The sequence below is a fragment of the Pan paniscus genome, chromosome 9 (genome assembly GCF_029289425.2).
Source record: "Pan paniscus chromosome 9, NHGRI_mPanPan1-v2.0_pri, whole genome shotgun sequence".
Lineage (NCBI taxonomy): Eukaryota > Metazoa > Chordata > Mammalia > Primates > Hominidae > Pan > Pan paniscus.
Genome location: NC_073258.2, coordinates 61,060,543 through 61,087,446, shown reverse-complemented (window position 1 = coordinate 61,087,446; position 26,904 = coordinate 61,060,543). Strand labels below are relative to the sequence as shown.

Genomic DNA, 26,904 nt, shown 5'->3' with positions numbered 1-26,904 from the left:
CTCAGGGCTAGTTAAATTCATTCTTTACCTTTTTCATTCTTCTTGCTGATCTAGTTGTAAACCCTAATGTGCCCATCTAGTCTTTGCCATAAAAAATAAGATGGAGAAAATATGAAATGTAGGAATTAATGGAACTCCAGGTTGATCCTGATATCAACAGTATATTAAAAGAATTATTAATACATGAATAATGATCTATTTGTCTAAGGATAGCAGGCATCTCCTAATATTTGCAGAGATAAATTTTTGTTCTACTAAACAATACAGAATGTGGAATGAAAAGCATTCAGGTCTAGTCAGAGCTTAGTGCTTAAGAAAGTGCCCCTTCAGCTCGTTTTCAGAATTTTATTTGGAAAATAGGTGGTTGAAGATCCAATGAACATGTATGATGACACATTTTAAAACAGAAACCAGTATCATCATTAAACAGACATTCCAGGATGACATTTAATGTTCTCTCCAAACACAAGTACCTTGGATGGATAAATGAAATTGCAGGGTGTGATGAAGATCTATCATCTCGCTCAACAGCACATGAAATATGTATGAGTCATCGCCTTGGTAATGTTCTTGAGATAAATATTAGCAGATATCTAAAAATAACCTTCACTTTTAAAACCTGAGGGTACAAAATAAATTTTAAGTAGATTCATCAATTACATTACAGTTAAATTTTTACAGAATTCAAAGAAGCATTCAAAGTTTTTAAAAGGAACAAATTTAGGTAAAAGTGAACAGAAAGGCATATTTGTTTTTAAAATTAGATGATCTGTTATATGAAAAAGATACTTGCACACTCATGTTTATAGCCGCACAATTCGCAATTACAAAATTACGGAACAAACCCAAATGCCCATCAATCAACGAGTGGATAAAGAAACTGTTATATATATATATATATAATGGAATACTACTCAGCCATAAGAAGGAATGAATTAACACTATTCATAGTGACCTGGATGAGATTGGAAACTATTATTCTAAGTGAACTAACTTAGGAATGGCAAACCAAACATTGTATGTTCTCACTTATACGTGGGAGCTGAGCTATGAGGACGCAAAGGCATAAGAAAGATACAATGGACTCTGGGGACTCAGGGAAGAGTGGGAAAGGGGCAAGGGATAAAAGACTGTAAATATAGTGCAGTGTATACTGCTCAGGTGATGGGTGCACCAAAATCTCACGAATCACCACTGAAGAACTTACTCATGTAACCAAGCACCTCCTGTACCCCAATAACCAATGGGAAAAAAAAGAGCCAGAGAAAGAGAAATGGGGTTATAGAACAAGAGGAATGTAAACAAATGAATCTACTTACAGAAAAACAAAAGGCTAAAGCCCACAGTAAGAATCATCTTTTCTTCAAATCAGGGCAGAGGATATACAACAAAATAGGGCTCCTAAGATCTCAGGACTATCTTAGGGCTCTGATGAAAGAAGATGGGAGGGAAACAAGGGGAGACTGGCAGCCCTGCCAGTCACGTGATTAACTTAGCCATGACTCCCTGAGGCAAATGTCCTCAGTCAAGGAAACTGCTATTGCTATCATGATTTTGGTCCACAACCCACCTTGAACTAATACATTTGACAATGAAAATGAATTACTTTAAAAAAAAAAAGAAGAAGAAGAAGGAAAGGAGAGAGGAGAGGAAGGGAAGGAGGAAAGAAAACTGCAAGCCTAATGATGGCATTCTTGGATATCCAATTGCTACAAAAGTAGTTCACCCTCCATTTCTATATCCGCTGGTCACAGATTGGTGTACTAGTCCATTAATCACATGTCATTCTTTGAGTGGCACTGTCTCACAGCACCTAGCACAGCTCCACGTACTTTGTTCTATTCAATAAATGGAATAAATGAAAATAAATAAATAAAAATAGATGATCTGGCCAGGCACAGTGGCCCATGCCTGTAATCCCAGCACTTTGGGAGGCCGAAATAGGAGGATCAGTTGAGCCCAGGAGTCAAGACCAATCTGGGCAACATGGCATAAATCTACCTCTACAAAAAATACAAAGATTAGTCAGTTGTGATAGTGTGAGCATGTAGTCCCAGCTACTCAGAGACTGAGAAGTGGGAGGATTGCTTGAGCCCACTGAGCACTGTTGAGATGTTGAGGCTGCAGTGAGCCATAGGCATGCCTCTGCACTCCAGCCCAGGCAACAGAGCAAGACCTGTCTCAAAGAAAAAAAAAAATAGATGATCTATTAAACTTGGCACACTGTGTAGGAAAGCAGGAACCCCTAGTAAGTTCTAATTTAATCTAAATCTATTGCTTCTATGATACAACATAATTATTCAAATACCATTATTTAAAAAGCAATTAAATCATTTATTGTATAATTGGGCTTATTCTTTGTTTAAATTTTGTATTTTCCCTGAATATCTTACTATTTCTATCTTCCTAAAAGTCATGGTTTCCTATGAAACGAGACAATGCCAGATTCATAGTATTGTAGTATTAGACAAAAAAAATCATAAAGATATGAAAAATTCATAAAGATATTGGCCCTTAAGAAGTCAATATAAATAATATCCATGATTAGACTGAAAGGATTTAAAAAGATAGTTCATGGTTGATGAAATGCTTTAATAAGCACATTCACTGAAATATTTTATTTTCTATATAATATTGGGTCCTAGATTTCCTTTGGCCAGTTGACGAATTTTATTTCATTCTAATGTAAACCACAATGTGTCTTTTTGTGCTTTCTTCCCAGAAGGTATGCAAATTCTAAAGTATTAGGAAAAAATAGGTAAATAATAATAAAAAGTTCTCATGATACCACTACTAGATACAGGCTTAGTTTCATGTTTGTATAGCACCTCTAAATGTTCTCTTTGTCTAACAAAAGGATTCTTGATTTCTGAGATAAATTCTTACAATTTTTTTACACGTTAAAAAAAAGAAGAAGAAAACCAAAGGAGAGCCTGATTAAAGAAAAAAAGGCCTACACCTAAATTGGGCTTCAGAATTTGACAAGTATAGAGGTATATTCAGATAATTCTATGTGAGGATCATACATGAATCCTCAAAACTACAGTTTTCTCCCTCCAACCCTCGAGAAGCTTAGTATAAACCCAGGGAAAGAGTAAACTCAATGAAAGATGCTATTATTTTTGTAGAAGAATATGTAGATAGATGATTAGATAGATAGATAGATAGATAGATAGATAGATAAAGTCCCTTCACTTTTCTCTGGTGGAAAATGGACTGAACTTCTGCAATTTCAATAATTACATGGAATTTAAAACTACTAGATGAGTGATTTTGCTGTAAATAGAGAAATAAAAACGATACTCTCTGCAGAACTGTCAACATATTCAGAGCAAGTTCTGTGTTCGATTTAACTTACCATCCCATGGAGCAGGGTTCAGCAAACTACAGCCCACAAGCCAAATCTAGCCCACTACCTATTTTGGTAAAAAAAAAATTTATTAGAATACATGTGGCCATGCTTATTTGTTTACGTACTGCACATGTCTGCTTTCATGGAACAAGGGCAGAGCTGAGTAGTTGCAACAGAAACTTTATGATCTACAAAGCCTAAAATGCATATAGTTACATTGCACAATGATATTTTGGTCAAGAAGAGACCACATACATGACTGTGTTCCCATGAGATTATAATGGAGCTTCTCTATACACGTGTACCCTGTTTATCTTTTCTATGTTTACATATGTTTTGATACACAGATACCAATGTGATACAGTTGCCTGCAGTATCCAGCACAGTAACATGCTGTTCAGGTTTGTATCCTAGAAGCAACAGACTATTCCATATAGCCTAGGTGTAAAATGGGCTATGCCATCTAGGTTTGTGTAAGTACACTCTATGAAGTTTTCACAATGATGAAATCACCTAGCAATGCATTTCTCAGAACATATTCCGATTAGTAAGCAACTCATGACTATATTATGGAGACTTTTACAGAACAAGTTTGCCAATCCCTGTCCTAGAGCTCAATATGCTTAAGAGGTTTAATTCATTGACTGACAGGCAAGGAACTATTATCTATATTACATGTTGATTTCCTATGTTCTGAAAAAATATATTTGTAAAAATCAGATTAGCCTTGCTTTACAAGGACCTTCTCTGAGGCAGCTGATTCCTGGGCTGCCCAAACAACCCAACCAAGAAAAATAGCAATTGCTCTTGTCTGAGATTTGATGCCACCGTCAGTTGTAGGGTACAGAAACATACAAAAAGTCTTGCCATACATTGGTTACAGAACACCCACTTTCCAGAGACACCGCATTAGAAAGCACATACCAATCATCAACTGTCAGTGCTTTAATTTTGACATGAAGTGAATCAAGAGTACAGTATATGTCAAAGTCTGAAAGATCCAACAAGAACACATCAGTACATTTCTGTCTTAGGAAACAGTTCAGAATCATCTTCCTAGAGAGAAAAAAATATATATATATATATATGAGATCTAAGAGAAATCTTAGAAACAGAAGCAAGGCAGCAAAGTCAGGAGACCAGAGCCTGAGTAGCAGGAAACTGAGCAACAAGGAAGCCAACAGGGGAAAAGTTGCTCTGGGCCCAATTCCTCTAGCAAAAGTCCTTTGTAAGTACTAAAACTCACAACAGCAGGTAGGGAAGCTTAATCTGGGACTCCTGCTCTAAGCCAGAATAATCAAGGGGCTGAAGTAGTTCCTAAGAAGAGGACATTTTCTAGCCATAGGCAGAAGGAAAATCAAACTCACTGGAGGAAATGGTCATGCTTAAAGCATGAAAACAGAAAAATGTAAAAATAAACCAATAGAAAAAGACAGCATACATACTAACCAGAGGAAAATGTGTATTAATATAGCTTCATTAGACATAATGGAAAATGGGAAGGGGCAAGTTCTAACTTACCTAAGAATGCCAACTAATAGAAGGAACAATTGAGTGGGGGCAAAGGTGGGGCAGAAGTCAATATTTGCAGCCACCACATTAATAATTACTTGGAACAAAAATCAGTGGATGCTAAAACTAGTAAAAATTTGACAAGAAACAGGAATTTTTTGGTTTCAATAGCTTTGGGGGTACAAGTGATTTTTTTGTAGATAGATGAATTAGATAGTGGTGAATTCTGAGATTTTAGTGCACCCAGGACCAAGTAGTGTACATTGTACCTAACATGTCATGTTTTATTCCTAGCACCCCTCCCAACTTCCCCCCCTTCTGAGTCTCTAAAGTCCATTATATCACTCTGTATGTCTTTGTGTACTAATAGCTTGGCTCCCACTTATAATTGAGAACAGAGGGTTTTTAGTTTGCCACTCATGTGTTACTTCACTTAGAATAATTGCCTCCAGCTCCATCCAAGTTGCTGCAAAAGACATTATGCCATTCCTTTTAATGACCAAGTTGTATTCCATGGTATATATATGGACCACATTTTTTTTTACCACTTATTTGTCAGTGGGGACTTAGGTTGGTTCCACATCTTTGCAATTGTGAATTGTGTGGCTATAAGCATACATGTCTTCTTCATATAATGACTTATTTTCCTTTGGGTAGTTACCAAGTAGTAAGATTGGTAGATCAAATAGATTTACTTTTAGCTCTTTAAGGAATCTCCATATTGAAGAAATAGGATATTTAAGCATCCTCCCAACAAAATACTATTTTTTGCCTCTGATAAATAACTTTATAATAAATAACAAATAACTTTACAACATGACAGGTACCACCTTAACCAAATGCTTTTATAGGAGGTCTTGATATCTAGTGCTCCATTTTAAATATTGATTCATGTTATACCATTGATTCTATTCCATTGATTCATATTATACCAAATATAACATGAATCAGTGAAATGTTAAAAATATTTTTCCTCTTAGCTATTGATTCAAATTAAAGTAAGAAATTACTTGGCTGACCAATCAATCCTCTGGAACTAATCAGGCTGATGAATTTTTGCATTCTGACGAGTTAGGAAGTTTGACTTCTTTTTAAATTATAAAGATGGAAGCATGATTTTGGAAACTTGTCCAAATAGTGGTTGTCAGCTAAAAAAAAAAAAAACAAACTGTGCCACTGCACTCTAGCCTGGCGACAGAATGAGACTCCATCTCAAAAAAAAAAAAAAAAAAATGCAGTTCATTCGTTCGACACACACATTGAGCCTGTCAACAAAAACCATCTCTTTGAACAAATGTCTGAAATGTATGATTTATACTGCTTGGTTATCCACACCCAAAAAAATCACAGCAACAAGGAGGTGAACTAAAGCTAACTCCAAGAGAGCCTTCATGATACCAGATCCAAAGCAACGACCTCTCAGGATGCAGACCACAAAATGAAGCCCACCCGCTGCCTCGTGTGACTTTATAGCTCACAATGAACTCAGGCGCTGCATATGCACACCTTCTAATGCTTTACCATGTACTCAGCCCAATTTTCTAAAAATCCTAGCCTTTCCTGATTACCTGGGCTCTAAAGTTCAAGAGAGTAGGTAAAGTAAGCATGAAAATTGTGCTCAGCGGTCTGTCTCTTTTTTAGGTCTATGGTAGTGACAGAAAAGTAAATGTGTATGATTTCATGCCATGTTTTTTTTTTTTAATTTTAGGATCTGTTATTGTGGAGGTAATTTGAGCAATAAGAGGTGACCCCACCTGACTTACTGATGTGCCTCAACCTTCTACCCACCTTTTTTTATATTCAGCATTTCAGCAATCCATCTTATCCCTCCACCTGTACACTAGTTTGGATTTTTTTGCAATTTGATAATTTATCATAAATAGCTGTAGTGATTATTATAAATGTTTGGGACTTTTTACTATCATATGATAGTAATGCAGGCAGTTTTTATTTAAGGACACAACTCTGAAGCCAAAATTTCTTAATCATTTCTTAAACATCTGGATCTCTTTAAAAAGTATTCAGAAATTCATGGTAATCTATAAAAAAAAAACTATTACCATGTGCAGGTACTTATCTTATACACTAGTTTCTGTCTCCACTTTCCCCTACAATGACCCCATTTCTATTTTTCTCTTTACAGCCATACTCCTAGAAAAAGCCACTTGTACTCATACCTTTGGGTTTCTTTCTTCTCATACTTCCTTAAAGCTGATCCAACCAATTTTCACCCACACCTCTCCACCAAAACTGTCTTTTATCAAAGTCATCAATGCCCCTCACATTGCTGGATCTAATGGACAACTCTTAGTTCTCATCCCACTTAACTTTTCAGCAACAGAAGATACAGCTGACAACTCCACTTGCACGGCTCCCAGGACCCCACTCTGCCCTGGTTTTACTTCCAATTGACCTTACTGTCTTCTCTTTGGCTCATTCAAAGGTTCTGCCTTCTCTCAGCAACCTCTTAACATTGGATATGCCAAGACCGAAACCTTGGACTGATTATCTTCATTTTCCCCACTTCTTTGCTTTGAACTCATGCAATCTTACTGGCTTTAAGTATTAGTATGTACTGATGAATCCTAATGTTCTACATCCAGTCTGGACCTTCTCCCTCTGAACTCTAGACCTCTATATTCAACTACTCACTTGCTCTCTCCTCTTGGAGATCTAAGCAGCATCTTAAACATGGCATTTTCAAAATAAGGTTTCCGAACCAACATCTTCCACATTTTTATCCAAGATAGTAGCATCTCCCACTTTGTAGTAGCTCATAAATCCTAAACTCTCCAGATTCCTCTAACATACTTCATATCTAGCTGTCTGCAAATCTTTAGATCAATTGACCTGAACTCTTCCTATGAAGTCCATGCTACATCTAAACCAGGGTTCTCATCCTCAGTGCTACTGACTCTGGGCCCGGAAAACTCTTTGTCATCAGTGGCTGTCTTAGGCACTGTAGATGTTCAGCAGCATCCCTGGGTCTATACAGATGCCAGTAGCACACTAACACCATCACTGTAATGAACAAAGCTGCTTCCAGATACATCCCCCAGAGGGTAAAATTGCCCCTAGCTGAGGACCATTGGCCTTGTAGTCATCACTACCTAATCCTTCTCCCTACTTCAGTCCCTGCTTCCTCTTGGTATCCATTCTCCATTCAGCAGCCAGGGTGATCCTGATCATAAAAATCCAAGTCAGATCACGTCACTCCTCCATTTGGAGCTTTCCAGGGGGTGCCCATCTTATTTCAAACAAAAGCCAAGTGTGTCAATCAACTTTGAGACATTAGATGAGGTACTCCACTCATTGTTTTAGATGTTTCAGTTGTTGTTTTAAGACCTCACCTGTATGACTTTCCCTCTCCAATCATGCTGGCCTTGTTCTGCAAACACTCAGTGACTTTACATCAGCTGTTCCCATATTCTTTTTTTTAAATTTTATTATTATTATACTTTAAGTTTTAGGGTACATGTGCGAACGGCCTTCCCTCCAGGATCTGCAGGGCTCATTCTCTCACTTCCTTGAGCTCTTTCCTCAATCATCACCTTCGAGGTATGCCTTCCCTGATGCCATATTAAGGACCACAACCCTCACCCAAGTATTCCCTATCTTCTTACTCTGCCTCTGTTCCCTAAGGTGCATTTACTCTTTCTTAAAATACCATAGAGTATGTTTTTTGTGTATACTCTGCCTCCTCCTACTAAAGTGTGAACTCCCTGAGGGATTCTTTGTGGAATAAATGAATGATTAGGCACTGTTACCAGGACCAACCACAACTAAGCCTTAGCTAAGGGCATGAATCAGCAACTGAGAAGAGTTAGTAACTGTACCCTTAAAAACCTATTTCTAATGAGCATTGAAGCTTAAAATTACATACAAGTCAGTCTTGCAATAACTAGAAACAGATATATAGTAGTATAAACTTTATTCATAAATAAAACTTCATAAAGTTAAGAGCAGTGGCAGTTCCTATTTTAAAAAGGGAATAGTGGAAGGCAGCCTGCATTTTATTTAAAATCACAATTTAGGTTTTTCAGATGGATAACAGTTGAGAGCATTAAATCCCCTTCCTGCTTCTCAGATTTTCACAAAATAGCACATTAAATCCTCAGTCCTAAGCAATCATGGCAGAGATTCCAAATTGCCTCTCAATATCAAAGGGGACAGAACAGTTTCTTCTCTTGCAATAAAGGTACTCATTTGATGAACAAGGGAGTGTAGCAGTCAGATTCTTACCGAAATGGAAGAAAGACAGTAAAATATACGTCCCAATGTAAACATTACTTCCCTACTTCTAAGAGCCTGTTATTCATAAGTAAAGCAAAGTATATGTATGGAAATGAAGGAGAAGGTGTAAGTGGGAGGTAAGGGAGGAGAAGAAAGAAAGTATATGTTCTGTCCTTGAGACTAATCCTTAAGTGTTTAATGATTCAAGTGTGATGTGTGTATAAGTGAATAAGGATACTTTTGCCCTCTAAGCTATGAAGTACATCCCAAATGTTCTAGGTATCCTGTTTACTCTCTATTAAACACAGCTCCATCCTTTTATTAATAGCCAGATATTAATGTGTGTGGATTTTTCATAATATACCTTCATATGGGGCTCAAGAATGAAAAACTGTACTACCTTACAGTCATTTGGTACTTTCTGGAAAAAGTTGCAACACAGACTTATGACACTTCTGAGTTCACTTTCCCAGGGATCATCAACATATCTAAGCCACTTTGTAGGCTCAGTGTTAATACTCATTTATTACAATTCAGAACTTTATTGATATTGAAATTGATAGGTATTTTCTTTTTAAGTTAATTATAGTATTTCACATAATACCCAAAATGGATAGCTCTTAGTTATATGGGGTTCCCAGTTAGTAACAGATTATCAAGACCACCATGATCAATAAAATCTCCAACAAACATAGGAAATCATGAATTTGCATTCTTGAACCGGAAACATTTTAGGCACAATGCACCTTAACACAACTGTGTGCCATTTCCTTGACAATTGTATTGACTGGTATCTAGGACATACCTGGACAAAAATCATAAGACGCCAGTTTTGAAGGGTTCTTACCAAGATTGTGTTGCAGAAGTTACTGCCCATGTCTTCATTCGCAATGTGTATCCTCACCTCTATCTCCCATTCATTAACATTGTCAGTTTCCCCATCTCTCATTTCAACTGCATTTAAAAGATGATGCTGACTAAAATAAGAGAAGATAGAAAAATATCACATAGTGGTTAAGATCTACTCAGATCCTAGCATTTACAAGGCTGAACTTGGGGCCAAATTCCTGTTATTAGTGGATGTATTGATTTCTGCTTCCCACCACCACTCCCCAACACACCCCACCCCAGAACATCACAGGCAGTATTTGTGGTGCTAAGAAGCAAAGACTTAAAAAACAGACTTCTGGGTTCACTTCTTGATTCCACCATCTACCAGCAAATGATGTTGACCAAGTAACTTAATTTCTCTGTTTCAATTTTCTCATCCTGAATTTGGCATAATAGTATCTACCACCATAGCTGGGTGCCTATAGTCCCAGCTACGTGGAGACTGAGGAGAGAGACTTCCTTGAACCCAGAAGTTCAAGATCGGCCTGAACAAAATAAGGAGGCTCAACCACTTAAAAATAAAAAAATAAAGAATAATAATATCTACCTCATTGAGTTAGCAGAAGGAAAAAAATACATTCATACAAGCACAGTGTAGGCATATGGTAAGTGATTAATAAATGTTAGCTGCTATTATAATTATCTGTGGGAAGAGCTCTATGTAATATGGCTCTTCTGTAATTACTCAGGGAAAAAAAAAATTCAGTTCAGGATTTTAACCAGAAAAACCTAATTGAAAAATTGTCCAAAGTCTTGCCAAATACGTCACACTTTTGCTAAGACCTAATCAAAATGGTTGTTAATTTTCTAAATTGTTTTATTTTTAGTTTTTGTGGGTACATAGTAGATAGATAGATAGATAGATAGATAGATAGATAGATAGATAGATATGGTACACGAGATATTTTGATACAGGCATATAATATGAAATAAGCACTTAGACTTTCTCAAGATGTCAATTAATAAAAAAAAAAAAAGACCCAATCTTAACCCACAAATCCTGTTTTAAGATGTCTCTCTCCCAGCACTGTCAGCCCTGCATAGTACATGCTGATCTTGACAACCTGATGAGTTCAGTGTCTTTTAGACTTCATTATGCTTTCTCTATTGCCTTCAGGAAACTTGCATATGGGTTCAAGTTTAAATAACTTAAATAACTTGATTTGGTTGGTGAAAACCTATCAGGTTTTCTGGGATCCTGACACTTATATCGAAAAATAAGTCATCATTTCATTTTTCAATAATATTCCTAGTATTCCTATGTTCTAGGGGACAGTTGTAACAACTTTTGAAGAATACAAGGCCAAGTGATATGGTTTGGAATCTGTGTCCCCACTCGAATCTCATGTTCATTGTAATCCCCAATATTGGAGGTGGAACCTGGTGGGAGGTGATGGGGTCACGGGGGTGGACCCTTCATGAATGGTTTAGCACAGCAGTCCCCAAACGTTTTGGCACCAGGGGCCAATTTTGTGGAAGACAATTTTTGCACTGATAGGGGGTGATGGTTTGGGGATGCAACTGTTCCACCTCAGATCACCAGGCATTAGATTCTCATAAGGAGTGCGCAACCTAGACCCCTCACATGCGAAATTCACAATAGGGTTCGTGCTCCTATGAGAATCCAATGCCACTACTAATCTGAGAGGAGGTACAGCTCAGGTGGTAATGCTGGCTTGCCGCTCACCTCCTTCTGTGCTGCCAGGTTCCTGACAGGCAAGGGACCACTACATGTCCATGGCTCAGGGGTTATGGACCCCTAGTTTAGCACCATCCCTTTGGTGCTGGTCTCATGATACAGTTCTCGGGAGATGTGGTTTTTTAAAAGTGTGCAGCACCTCCCCCGACCACTTCCTCCTGCTCCAGCCATGTAAGTATGCCTGCTCCAGCTTTGCCTTCTGTTGCCTTCCATTGCCTTCCGCCATGAGTAAAAACTCTGAGGTCTCCCCAGCCATGCTTCCTGCACAGCTTGCAGAACAATGAGCCAATTAAACTTCTTTTCTTATAAATTACCCAGTCTCTGGCATTTCTTTTTTTTTTTTTTTTTTTTTTGAGACGGAGTCCTGCTCTGTCGCCCAGGCTGGAGTGCAATGGCACGATTTCAGCTCACTGCAAGCTCTGCCTCCTGGGTTCACGCCATTCTGCTGCCTCAAGCTCCCAAGTAGCTGGGACTACAGGCCCACCCCCCCACCACGCCCAGCTAATTTTTTTTTTTTTTTTTTTTTTTTTTTGTATTTTTAGTAGAGACGGGGTTTCACCGTGTTAGCCAGGATGGTCTCGATCTTCTGACTTCATGATCCTCCCACCTCGGCCTCCCAAAGTGCTGGGATTACAGGTGTGAGCCACCGTGCCCAGCCGGCATTTCTCTTTATAACAATGCAACAGAGGACTAAGACACCAAGGATCAAGAGATCTGTGTTCCCATTAGGGTTTGGTGTCTCCCCCACTCCCATAACTGGTTGTACCATTTAACCTTTCAGGTTTGGGATTTTTATCTGGACAGTAAATGAAGCCAGGGGCTAGGACAGGGGTCTGGCATTCCATACTCACTTGTGGACAACACACGACAGAGGCATTTCAGATCGGACAGTAGAGTCTCTTGAGATATACTTGATTTTAGTTTTAAGCAGAAGAACTTGCTGGAGAGGCTACAAGACAAAGAGAGGTTTTAAACCCATGTTTGTCTCAAGTATCTCAGGAAACTTACAGGCATTTAAATAAGAATTTATAGATACATCAAGCTCTCTAAAAATGGTCACACTCTCACTCAACTATAAATAGCATCTGTTCACAGGAAACAGGACCATTTTCCAAACTGACAGATGGGTTAAAATCTGGCACAGTGCTTGCACATAAAAGGCAAGCAATACTTGTTAGTTAAAAGAGAAAGGAGCTTTGTGATTCACATTCAAGAAAGCAATTGACACCTCTTTATGAGACACACAGTTGTAGTGATACATTGCTTATTCAAAGCGAGCATAGGCTTTGAGATCATATGAATCACATTTGGAATCTTGGAGCTGCCTCTATTCATCATGAATCCTTGGAAACCGTGTTTAAACAATTAAGTCTGTTTTCTTATTTCTAAAAAAAGCAATAATTATGGTGGTAAAGAATAATAGTGATTAAGTTATCAGCATATAGTAAATACCTAACAGGAAAAATAGCTGTTTTCAGGGGGGTGGGGCGGAATGGAGTTAAGACAATTAATAGTAAAATATTTTTCTAAGAACATTTAGCATATGGTTCCCAATATAAGGCCCAGTCTTTGACAGCATAGGAGGATATGATGATTCAGAGATACCCATATTCATTATATAATTTTAAATGTTCCCATCTCAGATATATCCTGCTCTCGTTGGATAATTTGAAAATATAAGCATAGATAAAATGAAATTAACATACTACCACCACCCAGATTATTCAGTTAACATTTTAATATTCCCTGCCCCCCCAAGTTTATATCAAGGTTGATAGTGCCCCCCTAATACCTGCTGTGGTGTATTAGACCCGTAATGTGCTTCCCAGATCCCCTAAGGGCTTGTTGACCCAGCTGCTAGGAATGCTGTTACCAGATAGCCTTCAGCCTTCAGCTCTCACCCACTCCAGGAATTGTGTAGCTGCTGAGGGCTGTCTTACCCCTGGCCACACCCCTCTCCCAGGGTGGCCCACTTCTGATCACCTACCCAGCAGGAATGTGAAGCCCTGTGCAGGGTCAGCCAAAGCTGTCTCTGAGCCTGCATCACAGCTCAGCTTTGCCCTTTGCCCAATCTTCTTTCTCCCAAAAACACTTCTTAATAAATATTCCGCACACTCAACTCTACCTCAAATTTTGCTTTTGCTTTCTGTGTTACCCAATCTGTGGAATTTATCTAAACCTGATCAAGTTCTATTACTTCTCTTAGCATTTTATTTGGGATAATGAAAAAAATAAGTAATATCATAGCAAGATTTTACTAACTTTAAAAACGTTTTAAATTAAGTCAAAATTCCAGTTATACTTTTATTAGTGATATGCACAATGACTTAGTATACCCAAAATATCTGGTGAGTAGGGGCTAGGGCTGGGAGATTACTGAATATTTACTTTGAAAAGGCTTCTGATGCTTGATTAGTGTTACTCCCTCATTCTGGTCGCAATTGACCAAACTTCATGAAATATAATAAATAATTAGTTAGAGAAACTGTTGAAAAACCTTCTGATGCATGGAAAATACTTTCTTCCTTCAAAACGTTCATCTCTCCCGCCTGCTCCATCACTAAATGAATAATTAGTGCTTGCAATTACCACCTAACAAGAAAAAAGCATTTAGCATCTCCTTTCTTAACTGCTTCTGTCCTAAATGTGATCATTAAAGAGTCTAGCCATATTACAAATAGACACTTAATGACTTCTAGTTTGTAGGTATGTTGAAGGAACCATAAGACACTTGGGTTTTTTTGTTGTTGTTTTTTTTATTCTTTAAGTTTTAGGGTACATGTGCACAACGTGCAGGTTTGTTACATATGTATACATGTGCCATGTTGGTGTGCTGCACCCATTAACTCGTCATTTAACATTAGGTATATCTCCTAATGCTATCCCTCTCCCCTCCCCCCACCCCACAACAGGCCCCATGAAGCTAGAAACCATCATTCTTAGCAAACTATCACAAGGACAAAAAACCAAACACCGCATGTTCTCACTCATAGGTGGGAATCGAGCAATGAGAACACATGGACACAGGAAGGGGAACATCACACACCTGGACACTTGGGTTTTAAGTAAGATAGCCATTTCTTACTTGAGTTACAATACCACAGTCATGAGGATGGTAGAAAAACTCATAGTAGACATTTGGCAAAACATGGGTTACATGGCAGCCATCTCCTAGAAACACTTCATCAGGGTTCACATACAAATTGTAAAATATCGTCGGTTTAATCCTGGCAAAGAACCAAAACTGGGTGCAGTGTACTTGAATAGCTGAAAAGCAGAAAAAAGAAATTTTGTTAGTATGCAATTACATAGATCAGCTCAAAAAAATTTAGCATACCCTGTTAATACAAATGAAGAGCTCATCCCTTACTAAAACAAAATGTCTTAAGAGGTGAACAAGTTTGCAAAACATGGTCTCTGAATTATTACTTCATCCCCTAAAAATATCCACACATATACTCATCCTTCAAATACATTCTTTAGTGAATCTATATATAGGGGGGAAAAAATCAATACAAAATAAGATTTCATCTAACCCTCCAAAGTCACTTATTGTAGAGCTAGAATCACAAGACTATACCTATATTATAATGTTTATACTAAGTATAGAGCATTTTCTGTCTCCCTTGTTCAACTGAAGCTCTTTGAAGCAAGCCCTTCCATTTCTATGGAAGCAAGCAGTTTCCATTTTTATACCCACAGTTTCCTGATATATAAAGACTTGTCCACAAAACTCAAGCTAGCAAGTAGGCTTTTATAGAAATTGAGTGAAAACAGTGCTATCCTTTCCCTTCTATCTTGAAATATCTGGACATTAAGTTTTTTTACTCTGGAAATGGAAATAATTTTCTGATATAATCTGCTGCTTGAATTAGGTCCCAGGGAAAGAGAATTAGAACAAACTGGAAATTATGAGACTGGGTAGGCATGAGTTTTTTTGTTTTTGTTTTTTTAAGAGTAAGTTTGGCTATTCTTCTAGACTTCACTAAAGGAAAATTTTATCAGTTGCTCTTAAGATACTAGAAGGAGCCTGAGTTCTCAGGAGATACTGAAAACTCAGCAGAGAAACCAAAGCAATATAAATCTGCAATCCTTTCACAGAAGGGGCTATACATATTGCAAATAACTATATGAAAAGATGTTTAATATCATCAGCCATTATGGAAATCCAAATTCAAATCACAATATTACTACACACCTATCACAATGGCTAAGATGAATAATAGTGAAGACACCAAATGCTGGTGAGGATGCCGAGAAACTGGGTCACTCATACATTGCTGGGACAATGTGAAATGTATCAACCACACTAGAAAACAGTTTGTCAATTTCTTTAGAAACTAAACATACAACAACCATATGACTCAACAATTAAACTCTTCGGCATTTATCCCAGGGAAATAAAAATGTATGTTCACATAAAATGTACATAAATGGGCTGGGCGAGGTGGCTCACTCCTGTAATCCCAGCACTTTAGGAGGGCGAGGCGGGTGGATCACGAGGTCAGGAGTTCAAGACCAGTCTGACCAACATGGTAAAACCCCATCTCTACAAAAAATACAAAAATTAGCCAGGCATGGTGGCACGTGCCTGTAATCCCAGCTACTCAGGAGGCTGAGGCAGGAGAATCATGTGAACCTGGGAGGCAGAGGTTGCAGTGAGCTGAGATGGCGCCACTGCACTCCAGCCTGGGCGACAAATCTAGATTCTGTCTCAAAAAAAAAAAAGTACATAAATGCTAACAATAGCTTCATTTATAATAGTCAAAAACTGAAGACAGCCCAGATGTCTTTTGGTGGGTGAATGGTTAAACAAACCATGGTACAATCATGCCATGGAATTCCACTCAGCAATAAAAAGAATCAAGTATTGATACACGCAACATCTTGGATGAATCTTCAAGGAATTACGCTGAGTGAAAAAAAGCGCCAATTCCAAAAGGTTACAAACTCTGAGCCCATTTATATAACACCCTTGAAATGACAAAATTGTAAAAATGGAGAACAGATCTGTGCTTGACAAAAATTAAGGAAAGCAGAGACAGAAGGTTTGGCATGAGTGGTTCAGGAGGAAAGTAGAAGTGGCTCTAAAAGTGGCATCCTGATTACAATAGAAATGTCTGTCCTTTGGCTACATCAATATTAATATCCCAATGTAATACTGTATTATATTTCTGCAAGATGTTACCATTGTGTGAAGCTGAATAAATAGTATAATTGATCTCTGTATTATTTCTTACACTGCATGTGAATCTACAATTACCTAAAAATAAGACGTTCCTTAAATGTAAAACCAGTTATTCATATCCACATTAGCAAAAAGTAAGACATCTGTGAGCACCAATTAGAATTAAAGAACAATTGAGCAAGAGAGTTACTTTTCAGATCTGTACCTGTGGCCTCACAGTCCCATTCCTAGATATGCACACACAAAAAGAAACCACTCAAATACAAACATTATTTGTAACAGCCCCACACTGGAAAAATTCTATCAACGTGAGAACAGAAACAATTTGCAATGCATTTATTCACTGGACTGCTAAATAGTAATTAAAATATACCAAAGCTACAAATGTAAATCTCCAAGTGATGGACAACAAAAAAGCTGTAGAATTCAATAGAAATAGAAGATAAATGCCTACGAAACATATTTACAGATCCACAAATTTGACGTAAAATTGTAAAACACACAGGAAAATGAATAATTACCAAACTCACATATGGGCAAAGAGGGAAGAGAATAGGATCAGGAATGACCACAGGGACTTCAACTCTACCTGAACTTTTACTTCTATTAGAAAATAAAATGTAAGCAAATGTAGCAAATTATGGATTTAATAAAGCTGAAGAGCGGGTCAGTGAATATTGATATTATTCCTTATAGTTACCTGCTTTTTTAAACTTAGTTATCCATTTTAAATAGTTCCTAATAAAAGAAAGCATAATGAATACACTAAGATTCTAACATGTACCCATGTCAGGTCTAGGTTGTCTTGTTGAACGGGTAGCTTGACAAGTATACACAACCTTTCACTGCAATTCCGAAATCTTAACCTTAGAAATTGACAGCCCAGGCAGGAAGCAGTGGCTCACGCCTTTAATCCTAAAGCTTTGGGAAGCCAAGGTGGGAGGATTCCTTGAGGCCAAGAGTTGGAGACTAGCCTGGGCAACATAGCAAGTCTCTACAAAAAATTGTTTTTAAATTAGCAGTTCACAGCTGCAGTGAGCTACGATGGCACCACTGCACTCCAGCCTGAGTGACAAAGAAAGAAAGAAAACAAAAGAAAGAGAAAGAAGAGAAAGAGAAGAGAAAGGGAAAAAGAAAAGAAAGAGAAAGATGAGAAAGAGAAGGGGAAAGAAGAGAAAAAGAAAAAAGAGAAAAAGAAGAGAAAGAGAAAGAGGAAGGGAAGAGCAAGGGACGAGGAAGAGGGAACAGGAAGAGAAGAGGAAGAGAAAGAAGAGGAAGAGAAAGGGAAGAGTAATAGAAAGGGAAGAGGAAGAGAAAGGGAAGAAAAAAAAGAAAAAGAGAGAAGGAGAGAAAGAAAAGAAAACAGAAAAAAGCATTCAGCACAGTGGCTCATGCCTGTTATACCAGCACTTTGGGAGACCGAGGTGGGCAGATCACTTGAGGCCAGGAGTTTGAGACCAGCCTGGCCAATATGGTAAAACCCCGTCTCTACTAAAAATACAAAAATTAGCTGGATGTGGTGGTGCACATCTGCAGTGCCAGCTACTTGGGAGGCTGAGGCACAAGAATCACATGAACCCGGGAGGCAGAGGCTGTAGTGAGCCCAGATCATACCACTGCACTCCAGCCTCGGTGACAGCGAGACTCTTGTCTCAAAAAAAAAGAAAGGAAGAAAAGAAGGAAAGGAGGAAGGAAGGGAAAGAAAAGAAAGAGGGAAGGAGAAGGGAACGAGGGAGAAAGAGAAAGGAAGAAAGAAGGGAGGAGAGAAAGAAAGGAAAAGAGAAAGAAAACAGAAAAAGAGGAAGAGAAACTGACAGCCCAAGTTTATACTCAGGGCTACCAATCATTCTGGTTTGCTCCGAACAGGAGGTTTTTGGGGCCGACGCAGGAAAAGTACTGGGAAAACCTGGACCACTGCTCACCTCACTTAGGGGGCACTGACTGCTCCCTCTGAAATGAAAAGGATCTATGAAGTATAAGGTAAAGAAACGCTAAGCCTTATAAGGCTTTCTTCCTGTATGTGACACACCACAGAGTCCCAAGTTCCTACCACCACCCACTCCTCTGCTTTCCAGGCCACTCTACACTCTTTATATTAAACCCACTTCAAGTACTTGAGCCCCAAGAATTGATATGGTCAGAATAAGATCAAAAGGAAAGGGGAGTTGGAGAAAGACAGTCTCAGGTTAGGGCACATTCCCTAGTCTCAGTGCCAGTATGCAGGAGAAAAACATGGTATCTCAAGATTGCACATCGAAAAGAGGCACCACCACTCCATGTGTCCTTGGCTATTATTAAGATTCAACCAGACCACAACTGTAAAGAATCCAAAGCCACATCTTTCAGCTCTCTTTAAGAAACTTCTATTCCCCAAGTCATAAGTTATACCTGACCAGTCCCCAGCACAGGTCCATATCAAGGAATGCAGATAAAAGAGCCCTTTGAACCCCAGAATGGTCTTCATTTGCCCAGATTGAAAACAAAACCTCACTCAGGAAACAGGAAGTTGGGGAGAATAGATAGCCTTATATGCCAAAATGCCTGAAGCCACACACAGGTGTGGGTAATTAACTACAACTTTGGACAGCACACACGTGCCATAAATATAATTTTGTTTCATTTTCTAAGATGTTACACTTTTTACTCAAATGTCAAAAAACAAGAGCAAAGATAAAGCAAAATGTGCAATAGAAGTACAATAGAAGGCTTCACTTGTTTTAGAGTCCAAAGCATCAGATATAGTTATTTTTATGCACTAAGGTTTACTTTATTAAAACTTCCTAATATCCTATAACATCTGTCTCCACATCTGAACATGAAAGAAATAACTGGATGAACATGAAAGAAAATTACTTGTTCTGTGCATCTCAGAAGGCAAAGCCCTGAGAACATGGGAATTGAAAGATTTCATCTACTTTCACCTGTTTTCACCAACTAAACAGTGGTACTCAATAGATATCAGAATCACCGGGAGAGCTTATTGAAGCACAGCTGAGTGTCATTTAGTTTTCTGATTCACTAAGACTGGGCTGGGACCTGAGAATTGATGTTTCTCACAAATTCCCAGGCGATGCTCATACTGACCACCCAGGGACCACACTTTGAGAATCCCTGGTCTACAGGGTTTTGCCTTCAGAGTGCATGCTGTGTTGATGCCCATTAGCAGCGATGTTTGCTTCTCAAACTTTAAGGATCATATACATCACTTGAGGCTCTCTTTACAACGCAGATTCTAATTCGGAATGTCTGGGGTGAAGGCTAAGATTCTGCATTTTAAGATTGCAGGGATGTTGCTCTGGAGACTACGTTGTGAGTAGCAATGCCTGTAAATGGTTACTCACATTTAGATTCCTTTCTTCAAAACAGAAGATGCCAACTTAAAAATGAGAAATTCAAAATCTCATTACCAAAACAAGCCTAAATGAATGTTTGGTTCAAATATATTCTGATTTTTTTCGCTAATAACCAGTTATTAGAGTTTAGCAACTGTGTCCTACGTTAATAGAACGTGGAAAGTAGAAGCTTACCAAAAACAAATAGAAAAGACTATATAAATGCATTTAACTATCCTTGATATTATCTGAATTTTATCATTAAATTTAGTCTGTTCTAAAAGTTCTAAAATGCCATTAAATGATGAGCTCTTCAAAGGTTGAGACCATTCCTCTGTATTTTTGTGTGTCCTAACTTTCACAAAATGGGTGCCCAATGAAAGATGGCAGGAGAAAGAAAAAAAATAGAATTAGTTAGCATTTGTTCCTTTTAAAAATTTTTGTTTGTTTTTGTTTTGTTTTTGTTTTTTTGAGATGGAGTTTAGCTCTTGTCACCCAGGCTAGAATGCAATGGCACGATCTCAGCTCCCCGCACTCTCGGCCTCCTGGGTTCTAGCGATTCTCCTGCTTAGACTCCCAAGCAGCTAGGATTACAGGCGCCCGCCACTATGGCCAGCTAAATTTCTGTATTTTTAGTAGAGATGTGGTTTCGCCAAGTTGGCCAGGCTGGTCTCGAACTCCTGACCTCAAGTGGTCTGCCTGCCTCGCCCTCCCAAAGTGCTGGGATTACTGGTGTGAGCCACTGAGCATGGCCTCTTTTTAAGTTTTTGAAATGTTTACATTTCACTTGTGTTAAAGACACAAATATATTTTAATTCTAATAATTATGCTTTTTAAATTTAGTGTGTATTGAGATTAAAGGTACATTAAAACATTTCAGATACATTGCTATCTAGATGGACAGTGCTAAGGTTCAGTCCAAATGAATGTCAAAACCTTGTCCACAGGTACCTAAGGATGCACAAGGCAATGTCTCTGACTTTCAGCCACCCAGTCTTAGCCTCGTGTATCTGACAATCTGCAAAACTACTATTGTTATCAAATCGTCAATAAACTAGTAAAGAATAGGTGGCTTGAATCTTAAAAATTACCTGGTTAAATCACTGGAAGAGCAATACTTTCAAGGTGAGGATGGAAGCATTGAAGAGGTGACAGGGTCTCTTCATAGAGACAGTGTTTTGCCATGTTGGCCAGAATGGTCTCAAACTCCTGACCTCAGGTGATCTGCCTGCCTCAGCCTCCCAAAGTGCTAAGATTATAGGCTTGAGCCACCAAGCCCAGCCTGCCATGTGTATATCCTTTTAAGGAAGTATCTATTCAAATATTTTATTCATTTTTATTGAGTTATTTCTCATCTTATTGAGTTGTACCTCATGACTTTTGTTTTGTATGGAAATGTCTTTTCAGAAGAGTCTTGGCTAGCTATCTTGAGTAAAGACTCTCATTCAGAATCTGATTATTTCATCACAATTAGACTCGAACCTTTTTGGCAAGAATAAATGAAGTTAAAAATGTTATAATCTTAAGAACATTTCTATAGCTTTTCCGTTGCCTATTTTTTTCTTTTTTGTGTTTTAGAGCTCTTTATATATTAGGGAGATTATCCTTTTATCTGCGATATAAGATGCAAATATTTTCCTCCTAGGCAGTCATTTGTCTTTTGATTTTGCTTGTGGTATTTTTGCCTCAAAGTTTGTTTAATTTTTGCTTCAGATTCTATTTGGTCACATTTTACTTATTCCTTCTGGAATCTGAGTCATAATTACAACAGACTCACTTACACCTATTTAATATAATAATTAATAGAAGCAGGCTAAATACACATTGAGCATTTTACTTCGACTGGAGTATGACCAGTACAGGGCTGGTAATTCACTATTAACTGTGTCATTTGTTTGTCTCTATCCAGTGGGATCCCCAGACACCTAACTGATTCAAATTAACTCTCAGCTAAATGGCTAGCAACACTAAAATATGGCAGTTATGTCCCCATTTACACATGTATTCAGACAGAAAAAAATAAGAAAGAATCCTCTCACTAGCTAAGGTGTCCAATGGTCTGGCCTACAGAAGTGTCTCCCTGACTAAGAGAAACAGGATACTTCAGTCTCACTCTCAATAAATCTCTGGACCGGGGCTCAACCAGCCTTCCCTTTCAGAGGCTGAAGATACTGAGTAATTCTCCTATACGCATCTGCATTCTCTTTTCTTGCCTTGGGTTTAGAGAATTACACTTCTATCTTGCCAAATTTTCTTTTTTTTTACAAAAAGAATTATTTCCCTTAGAAAATTTTTAGGATATGTGACTAGTTATAGCAGAGGGTCCCAAACATTCACATAGTTCTCTTAATGATACAGTAACTTTTGTTGTTTGTTTGTTTTTTATGGCATCCTTTCATGAAAAGAAATACATAACAGCTTCATTTATTATGTTGTTACATCAAAATAACTTCAGTATTTTTCTGCTGACAACTTAGTAGCCATTTGAAAACACATACATTGGAAGAAAATATTTTTATTTTATTCTTTAAATAACCACAATTATGAATAATATGTGTATAACTGTTTGATGCTGCACAGCATCTCAGCTCTTGAAATCAGATTGGGCATCACCATCTTCATTTCTTATTCCACATGGATTTTTCCCACAGTAACTGCTTTGGCTATTCATCACAGCAACCACTAGATCCCAAGTTGCACAAAGTTGTGGACTAATAGAAAATAATGTAGTGCCACCAAAGTGGAACTGTGGACTACCTTGAGCTGGTAATTTGCATCATGTCTGACAGTTGTCAAGTATCACTCACTGTCTCCCCGAAATTTTAAAAATATCCCCTGGTATCCCTGTGTGTTCACTGCAGTGCCTCTGGGGGATCTTCAGCACAGAGAATACAAACTGTGCTGATAAGATTCGTGTTTTTATAGAGAAATGTGACCTATTAATGACCTCTTTAATGGAACAGTAAATTCTCACAAACAGGTATTTTAGAATATTAATGAAAATAACTAAATGTCGTACACTTTGTTTTCTATTCTCTTCTCACAATTTATCAATTCGATTATTCAAAGATATCTATTAAGCAAATGATATGTCAGGGGCACGTCTCCAATAAATGAAAATTTATTTTCACACAAAAACGTGTACACCAATGTTCCTAGGAGTTGTATTCATAGTCGCAAAATACTGGAAACAATCTAGATGCCCTTTTTTTTAATGAATGGCTAAACGAACCATAGTAATCTATACCATGGGATACTACTTAGCAAGAAAAAGAACAAATTATTGCTCCATTGGAACATTCTGCATGAATCTCCATGGAATTATGCTGAGTGAAAACAGCCAATCCCAAAAGGTAATATGCTGTACTATTCCATTTATATAACATCCTTGAAATGAAAAAGTGGAAACAGAGACTAAATTAGTGGTTACCAGGGTTTACGAGGGGATGGGGACAGGAGGGAAGTAGATGTAGCTCTTAAAAGGTCATATTATGGATCACTGTGGTGATGGAAATGTTCTGTGTCTTGACTGTAACAATGTCAATATCTTGGTTGTGATATTGTATTTTAGTTTTGCAAGATGTTACCATTGGGGAAAATTGGGTGAAAAGTACATAGGATCTCTCTGTGTTGTTTCTTACAACTGTGTATGAATTTACAGTTACCTCTAAATGATTTTTAATGTAACAAAAAAGACCTAAAAACCAACCAATGACTATTTTAGTAAATTAACTGGAGAAGACCATTTTCAATGACATGAAAATCAAACCCATAAGGAAAAAACAACTCAGGGATGGGTCTGCCTTTATGAAAGGGATCTGTGCTACAAAAAAACTTGCCGAGCAAAAACAATAGGCAAAAAAATATCAAATTTAAATAAATAGTTATCATTTGCATCCTTCTGAGGAAAAATGTTTAAGAGGTTTGTTAACATTCAGTCATGACAGTTTTCTTAGAAAAGAAATAATATCATTTACTTCCTATGATGAAGTAAATTGATAAATTTCCAGGGACAATTTAGCAATAAATACTGTTTTTAGTATGTTTATTCTTTATCACCATTCCTAATGTATTATTTTGTCCCATGGAAATACTGATATGAGATTGCAACAGTTTATCTTAAAAGATATCAATTACTGTATTCTTTGCAATATTAGCAAAATAGAATCAACTCAACAATCCATAATTTGGTATGAGTTAAATCAATTGTGGTATATGGATACAATGCACGGATATTCAGCAATTAAAAATAACAAAATAAATCTATATACCTACAGTATATATATAACATATATAACATATATGCCTATCACACATACCTATGGTATACATATATATACAGTACACATACACAGATATATACAAAGTTTTCTACAGTATGTATACATATTTCTTAGCAAGAGCTATGTTGTTAATTTTATATATATTATGTATTACATATAATTTATTATATATAATATAGTGAATATTAATATATTAAATGTTAACATACAAGATATAATATAATTAATATATAAGTTAGTCTATATAACATATATAAATTTCATATTAATTATATATATATGCATACATACACTATGAAAACCTTTAGAAAAATTGAGCACAATGGCTATCACCAAGGAATGTATTAGATGAGACTTTAATTTTTTATGTTTAACATTTTTGTCTTGTTTGCATTTTATATTATTTCATGAATTTTCTTAAAGCCACCTGTCTTCAATAGTACTCCCCCTGCCCCCAACTTCTGACTGAAATATACTTAGAACTTAGGTACTGGATTTGCTTCACCTGATATAGCTTTTAAGTCATTTTCTAAAATTAAGGACATTTTCAGATCTACTTATCTGATGCTTTTTAACTATTTCTGAAATGAAAAATGATAAACAACATAGTGTATAGGGTTATAGCTGGAAGCAGCATGCTTAAAATATAGTTTTATTCTAATTATTCATAGGCATCTTCCTTTCCTTTCTACAACAGCATCCTTTTAATTTACCTTTTAAATAACATTTTAAATTGTCCAAATAAGTCATTAAGCAACTCTCTTAATAGACTCTGTGGGAAATTTTGCCATATCCATTCTTTGACTATATTGTGGTACAATTGATGGTGGCAGCCACTCCAGTTCGCCTGCCATCATCCCGGCTGCAGCAAGGAGGCACAACCAGGGCTGCGTGCTCCACACAGCAGGCAGGAGCCCTGCCCTCCTGGGTGGGACTGCAACTGCCCAAACTGTGGCTGCAGCCTTAGGCATGCCTGCACTCTTGGGGCCTGGGAAAGGTCCCCCACTCTGCTCTCACAGGCTAGAAAGTGCCTGCCCCCGCCATCTGGCTTCTCCCTGCTGTCGGCACCTGCTCCAATCTCAGAGCAAAGTCAGGCCAAGCCCAGGCACCGTGAACAGCAGGAGGCAGACAGAGTTCCAAGTGGAAGGGGGTGGGTTTCCAGTAAGGTCCCTCCTTCAGGCCAGGGAGGGCCTGAAGTTTGGGGACCAGGCTGCCAGTCCCACAGACCCAACAGGGAGCTGGTGCCTTTTCCAGTCCCACCCATGGCCACCCATGGGCCAACTGGCATGCACTTCCTCCCCTCTGAGGAAAAAAAAAAGCCCTGGGTTCAGCCAGAGTTGAACAGACACAGGATGACCAGCTGCAGAGAGGAGCTACCCTCTCTGCTGAGAGCTTCAGAGACCTGCAGAGACAACCAAACAACCTGCCTGTGAAGAGGAGCTACCCTCTCCAGGACCTCCTCTCTGCTGAGAGCAGTAGCCATCCAGAGGACCAGCTGCAGAGAGAAGCTACCCTCCCTGCTGAAAGTGGAATGCTCCACAAGTGACCTGCCTGCCTACAGAGGGGAGCTACCTACTGTCGGTCTCCACTGAGCTGTTCTAACACTAAATAAAGTTCCTTGTGGTCTTCCTCACCCTTCACTTGTCTGTGCACCTCATTCTTCCTCAACATAGGACAAGAACCCAGGCAAAGGCACCACCGGCCACAGAAATTTCTGGAAATAAAATTGACACCCCAAAGATCCCAAAACACAGTGACAGCATATTCTTGAGCCTGTACAAATCTCAGGGTAGAAAAAGGAACACTACTGGAGGAATTAATAAATATTTTCGTAGGAATCAACTTAAAGGAAACTTAAGCTTTTCATAGATTAGGAATTTTGAGAATCTTCAGATTAAACAGACTCTTCAGGAGATACACATTGTCCACCTAGAAGCATCCGTCAGTGCCTCGCACACCACAGTGTCTCTGGGATATGTAAATCCTTTTTAGAAAAGAAAAAGAAATCTAAGGGTTAGACTCGAGGAGGACATTCAGAAATCACTTAAGTGAGTGGGACTCTTCAAGGATGATTTTTGCAAATATTAGGTAAATTCTGCAGCTACTGGTGCAGCTCCTACTAGCATTCTAAGTAAGTTTTTTTTTTTTTTTTTGAGATGGAGTCTCACTCTGTCGCCCAGGCTAGAGTGCAGTGGTGCGATCTCTGCTCACTGCCAGCTCCGCCTTCTGGGTTCAAGCCATTCTCCTACCTCAGCCTCCCGAGTAGCTGAGACTACAGGCACCTACCACCACGCTTGGCTAATTTTTTGTATTTTTAGTAGAGATGGGGTTTCACCATGTTAGACAGGAGCTCTCGATCTCCTGACCTCATGATCCGCCCGCCTCAGCCTCCCAAAATGCTGGGATTACAGGCG

General features: G+C 38.2%; 1 protein-coding gene across 3 annotated transcripts in view; it reads right to left on the bottom strand.

The window, feature by feature from the left end:
* Window positions 1-332: 332 nt before the first annotated feature.
* Window positions 333-26,904, bottom strand: part of OOSP1 (oocyte secreted protein 1) — an 88,838-nt gene continuing 62,266 nt past the window's right edge. For 2 of the 3 annotated variants that reach the window (XR_008620183.1, XR_004665101.2), the window contains exon 2: window positions 14,241-14,954. Coding sequence is in view for 1 of the 3 variants with exons in the window: in XM_055094372.2 (XP_054950347.1) it covers window positions 551-619; window positions 9,945-10,074; window positions 12,539-12,636; window positions 14,773-14,954; window positions 19,264-19,339 (555 nt within the window). In the remaining 2 variants the exon portion in view is untranslated. Of the gene's footprint in view, window positions 620-9,944; window positions 10,075-12,538; window positions 12,637-14,240; window positions 14,955-19,263; window positions 19,363-26,904 lie in introns of those variants that run through there. The other variant, XM_055094372.2, reaches the window with a different exon arrangement.